The sequence below is a fragment of the Pseudophryne corroboree genome, assembly GCF_028390025.1.
Source record: "Pseudophryne corroboree isolate aPseCor3 chromosome 3 unlocalized genomic scaffold, aPseCor3.hap2 SUPER_3_unloc_8, whole genome shotgun sequence".
Lineage (NCBI taxonomy): Eukaryota > Metazoa > Chordata > Amphibia > Anura > Myobatrachidae > Pseudophryne > Pseudophryne corroboree.
Window position 1 is genome coordinate 2,786,698 of NW_026967574.1, and position 6,000 is coordinate 2,792,697.

General features: G+C 46.0%; 1 protein-coding gene across 1 annotated transcript in view; it reads left to right on the plus strand.

The window, feature by feature from the left end:
- The window catches only part of LOC134984782 (zinc finger protein 585B-like), a 671,664-nt gene extending 668,434 nt beyond the window's left edge, over window positions 1-3,230 (plus strand). Inside the window, exon 6 of the mRNA XM_063950275.1 lies at window positions 1,832-3,230. Coding sequence (XP_063806345.1) covers window positions 1,832-2,806 — 975 coding nt within the window. The 3' untranslated portion in view covers window positions 2,807-3,230. The remainder of the gene's footprint in view (window positions 1-1,831) is intronic.
- Window positions 3,231-6,000: the final 2,770 nt, after the last annotated feature.

The window sequence follows — 6,000 nt, forward strand, 5'->3', positions numbered from 1 at the left end:
AAGTAATATACTGTGAGGTTGTGATCAGAGTGTAATGAGCTGTACTCAGACGATACTTGATACTGGGCTCTGCATGTAGACTGAGAGGAAGTAGATTATAGTGGTACCATATAAATAGAAGGTAGTTTCACCTCCAGGCAAATGCTGCAATTTAGTGTAGTAACCCCGGTCCAGCCGTCAGGACACTTATTTAGCAGCTTATATCAATTTTAAACCTTACTGAAGGCAAAGCATGCGATGGCCGGGCACCAGGATCCAAAATGGCAGTCATCTCACTTCCAATATCACCGCCGGGCTCCACTGACTGTGGGCAGCCCGTTCTGTCCCCAGCAGTAGCGGAATCTGCGCACCCGTGTGAGCGGGAGAGCAAGTGATCCCTACTGAGCGAAAAGTGCCTCCGAGTCAGGTGTCAGGAGTGTACAGGAAAACTTGGGCATACTTAGCCCCAGAATACAGCCCGTGGCTTCAGCAGCGTCACTAGGCCGCGGCAGTGAACGGTGCCCGGAGGGAGCGGCTTTAAGGCAGTAGGAGTGGTGGACTTAATAGATTGGGTCTTGGTCCCAGCGGTGGCTGAGAGCTATCAGGTAGGTTAGAAAAGAAGCCACTTAGTGAGGAGAGCTCCAGAAAGCACGTCTGGATGGACCACGCTCCTCTTATTTATTATTTTATATAATAACAGGGGTGACAGGTGAGGTACATCCCTGCAAAGGCAGATCCAATCTCTTTCTCATCAGACTCTGCTGTCTTCCCTGCACTCTCACTCAGATGTTCACTGCTGCCAGTAGCACATGTATGAGAAGCAGAAGTATGGCGGCAGCTGTACAGATTCTGATATGTAATTCTCTGTATCATACTTACCGTACACACATCATCCTTATTACTATTGAGAGAATAGAGGTAAGACACTGATGATGGGGGTGTAACAGTGGATTATAACCTAGCAGATGATGATGATGATTACAGGGTATTATATGGTGTATTGCATGTAAAATACCTTGTTCCACACACCTACTCTGCTGTAGCAATATACCTTATATAAGGGTGAGTAACACATGTACAGGCTTACCAGCGTATGAGCACACACATAAAGGAATGCTACCTTACCAATGCTTCCAGGAGTAACGTTAGGAGACATTTCTCTGATCTATCAGCTCATATGACTGATGTTATTGTTCATCTAGAATCTCCAATTCATACGATATGTTCCCCATCCATTGTTTTACATTGGTGCTGACATAGGACTTGGCGAGTGACTACATCTCTATTCATGTTTCATGGTTAGTTATAAGAGAGAGATATATCTAAGTCTTATTATAATATTACATTTGTTATTGTGAGTGTTCTCAGGAGGTGTTCTCTTATAAAGCCTTCATTAAAAGTTCTGTCTTATTATACACACACATTTACAATTAAGTGTCCCAGAGAGTCGTCTTCTCCTATTGTTTACAAGATTAATATTGTTACAGAAAATGTCACATTTCCATAATGTATTTTATTTCCAGCAGATGGACACACAAGCAGGAATATCTCAGAAGGACATCTAATGTTATCCCCGGATTGTGACATAAAAGATAATGACAGTATACAGGATTCTCCAGGAGCTAATCCCATCACCCCAATTATACATCCAGCTCTATCAGCTGATCCCTCTGATCCTGGGAAATGTTCTCCTGATCACTCTGATATTGGTGCATCTGTTACAGCTCTGACAGTAGATACAGTGTTTCCCTGTTCTATAGATGCCAAATGTTTTACACAGAACACAAAGCGTATTAACCCACACACAGGTAAGGCAGGTGAGAGGCCACTGAAATGTTCTGAGTGTGGGAAATATTTTAAATACAAATCAGATCTTGTTGTACATCAGAGGAGTCACACAGGTGAGAATCTGTTTTCTTGCTCTGAGTGTAAAAAATGTTTTACACGGAAATCAGATCTTATTACACATCAGCGAAGTCACACTGGTGAGAAGCCATTTCCATGTTCTGAGTGTGGGAAATGTTTTTCAGACAAATCAAATCTTACTAAACATGAAAGAAGTCACACAGGTGAGAAGACATTTTCATGCTCCGAGTGTGGGAAATATTTTACACGGAAATCACATCTTGTTACACATCAGCAAAGTCACACAGGTGAGAAGCCATTTCTATGCTCTGAGTGTGGGAAATGTTTTACACAGAAATCAGATCTTGTTAAACATCAGAGAAGTCACACAGGTGAGAAGCCATTTCCATGTTCTGAGTGTGGGAAATGTTTTACACAGAAATCAGATCTTGTTAAACATCAGAGAAGTCACACAGGTGAGAAGCCATTTCCATGTTCTGAGTGTGGGAAATGTTTTGCACACAAATCATATCTTGTTAAACATCAGAGAAGTCACACAGGTGAGAAGCCATTTCCATGTTCTGAGTGTGGGAAATGTTTTACACAGAAATCAGATCTTGTTAAACATCAGAGAAGCCACACAGATGAGAAGCCAATTTTATGTTCTGAGTGTGGGAAATGTTTTGCACGGAAATCAGTTCTTGTTATACATCAGCGAAGTCACACAGGTGAGAAGCCATTTCCATGTTCTGAGTGTGGGAAATGTTTTGCACGGAAATCAGTTTTTGTTATACATCAGCGAAGTCACACAGGTGAGAAGCCATTTCCATGTTCTGAGTGTGGTAAATGTTATGCACAGAAATCACATCTTGTTAAACATCAGCGAAGTCACGCAGGTGAGAAGTCATTTCCATGTTCTGAGTGTGGTAAATGTTTTGCACACAAACTATATCTTGTTAGACATCAGAGGAGACACAGGTGAGAAGCCATTTCCATGTTCTGAGTGGGAAATGTTTTGCACGGAAATCAGTTCTTGTTATACATCAGAGAAGTCACACAGGTGAGAAGCCATTTCCATGTTCTGAGTGGGAAATGTTTTTCACGGACATTAGTTCTTGTTACACATCAGAGAAGTCACAAAGGTGAGAGGCCATTTCCATACTCTGAGAAATAAGCTTTTGTTGCACACAATAGACCACTCAGGTGAGAAACCATTTTAATCTTCTGGAGTATACTTATCATTGCCATGTAATGTTCCTCAAGATTCTGTCCTATCTCTTGTGCTTTTTGCAATATACATGCAACAGGTCCTTCTGATAGAAGCTCACCAACAAAGGGCAGGGCTACAGCTCAGCTTTGCAAACCAACCAGACTTAAGCATGGGGGTTCAGAGTAACAAAATGCTGATCATGGCCCTCATTCCGAGTTGTTCGCTCGCAAGGCGATTTTAGCAGAGTTGCTCACGCTAAGCTGCCGCCTACTGGGAGTGTATCTTAGCATCTTAAAATTGCGAACGATGTATTCGCAATATTGCGATTAGCACACCTCTTAGCAGTTTCAGAGTAGCTTCATACTTACTCGACATCTGCGATCAGTTCAGGGCTTGTCGTTCCTGGTTTGACGTCACAAACACTCCCAGCGTTCGCCCAGACACTCCCCCGTTTCTCCGGCCACTCCTGCGTTTTTTCCGGAAACGGTAGCGTTTTTTCCCACACGCCCATAAAACGGCCTGTTTCCGCCCAGTAACACCCATTTCCTGTCAATCACACTACGATCGCCTGAGCGATGAAAAAGCCGTGAGTAAAAATACTATCTTCATAGCAAATTTACTTGGCGCAGTCGCAGTGCGGACATTGCGCATGCGCACTAAGAGGAAAATCGCTGCGATGCAATTAAATTTACTGAGCGAACGACTCGGAATGAGGGCCCATGTGCGGAATCTTGTGGTTAAATTTACTAAGATGGGAGTTCTATTTAAGATGGGATGTTGCCAATAGCAACCAATCAGATTTCAGGTATTATCTTCTAGAAGGTGCTAGATAAATGAGAAGTAGAATCTGATTGGTTGTCATGGGCAACATCCCATCTTAAATAGAACTTCCATCTTAGTAAATTTTACCCCTTGGTGTCCTGGATGGTGGAGTGACACTTGGGGGGTATTCAACTGTTTGAAAAGTCAGGTGTTTGTTTTTTCCTATCTAATAGACCAGAAAAAACACCCCCAACCGACTTTTCAAACAATTGACTTTCACTCTTACAATCAGGTATCAGCCACAATCAGATCCTCATATGAGGAACATAGCCAGACTCCAGCACTTATTTCCCTCAAAAGATCTAACTACAGTCATACATGCACTTGTATCATCACACATAGACTACTGCAATGTCCTCTACCTGGGTCTCCCAGCAATAGAATTGCACCGCTTGTAGCCTGTACAGAATGCAGCAGCCAGGCTGTTACCTAACCAGCCCGTTCCTGCCACATAACACCCATTCTCTGCTCCCTTCACCGGCTGCCTGTAAGATGGTGACTATTACATAATATTACTGACTCTCCCAGCCCTACATGACCAGGGTCCATGGTACCAGAAGCGGCGCCCTGTTTGGTTCCATCTGCAGATGAAGGACTGTTACCAGCAGTATCATAATTCCCCAAGCAGTGCTGAGATGTTGGGCAACACAGGGTAGGCGGCACCTTTGCAGTAGCGGTGGCTGCCGGAGCAGTGTGTATATAGGTAATATTGTCTCCAAGCAGCGCTGAGGTGTCAGGGGAGACAGGGCGGATGGCTGCAGTGCGGTACCAGGGGCTGCTGGAGGCAGTGTCTATGTGGGTAATCATGTCCCCAAGAAGCGGTAAGGTGTGAGAGTGGGTGGCAGTAGTGGGGGGTAGACGGGACAGGTGGCAGGATGGGGAGGCGGGGCATGTGCCAGTAGTGGGGGGGAGACGGGGCAGGTGGCAGTAGTGGGGGGAGATGGGGCGGGTGGCAGTACGGGGAGATGGGGTGTGTGGCAGTAGTGTGGGGAGACGGCGCAGGTGGCAGTAGTGGTGGGAGATGGCATCTGGCTGCAGTGCGGTCCAGGGGCTGCTGGAGGCAGTGTCTATGTGGGTAATCATGTCCCAAAAAAGCACTAAGGTGTCAGGGAGACAGCAGGTGGCAGTAGTGAGGGGATACAGGGCGGATGGCAGTAGTGGGGCGAGGGTATTGGCAGTAGTGTGGGAAGATGGGGCAATGGCAGTAGTGGGAGGAGACAGGGAAGGTGGCAGTAGTGGGGGAGACGGTGGTGTCAGTACTGGGAGGAGACAGGGCGAGTGGGAGGAGACAGGGTGGGTGGCAGCAGTAAGGGGAAACAGGGTGGTGGCAGTAGTGGGGGGAGACTGGGTGGGTGGCAGTAGTGGGGGAGACAGGGTGGTGGCAGTAGTGGGGGGAGACTGGGCGGTGGCAGTAGTGGGGGGAGACTGGGCAGGTGACAGTAGTGGGGGGGGGGACAGAGCGGGTGGCAGTTGTTTGGGGAGACAGGGTGGGTGGCAGTACTGGGGGGGTAGACGGGGAAGATGGCTGCAGTGCAGTACCAGGGGCTGCTGGAGGCAGTAAAGAGGTGTATGGGTCCTGCACAGAACCAGTTGATAATTAGACTTAATGATGCTTATGCTTCCTTATTTCTAATGAATCCCTTGTATGTGTTACTGTTATTTGCTGTGTCAGCCTTTATGTGTGTTCTGTGTAATAATCCTGAAAGTAGTGCTGCTACCGATCTCATCATTTGTAGTAACTTGGAAAAGATGAGATATGAGGTGCACTCTGGAAGCTTATATGGGGTTAATCAGAGATGAACGCAGATGAGACATCACGCAGCCCCCCAGAAAATGGTCCTGGCCCGCCCGTGTTTACCCCTCAGGGATGTGATCGCAATGTGTGTGTCCGCACGGCCGCTGCGCATGTATATATTGCCACCACCAGCAAACTGCTGTGGGATGCTATTGCGGCTGTGTCTGAATGACCCCCATAGGCTGTTGTGCAGAGTAAAGTATTTTTTAAGTTTAAAATACAGAGAAAAATCTGTTCCGTTGAGTCTTTTTATGTGTCTGTGTATTATCTTATTATCAGATAATTGTCTCTATGGTGACAGAAACAATTTCCTGTTAATGTGTCATTGTATTGTTACTTTTGTGTCCAC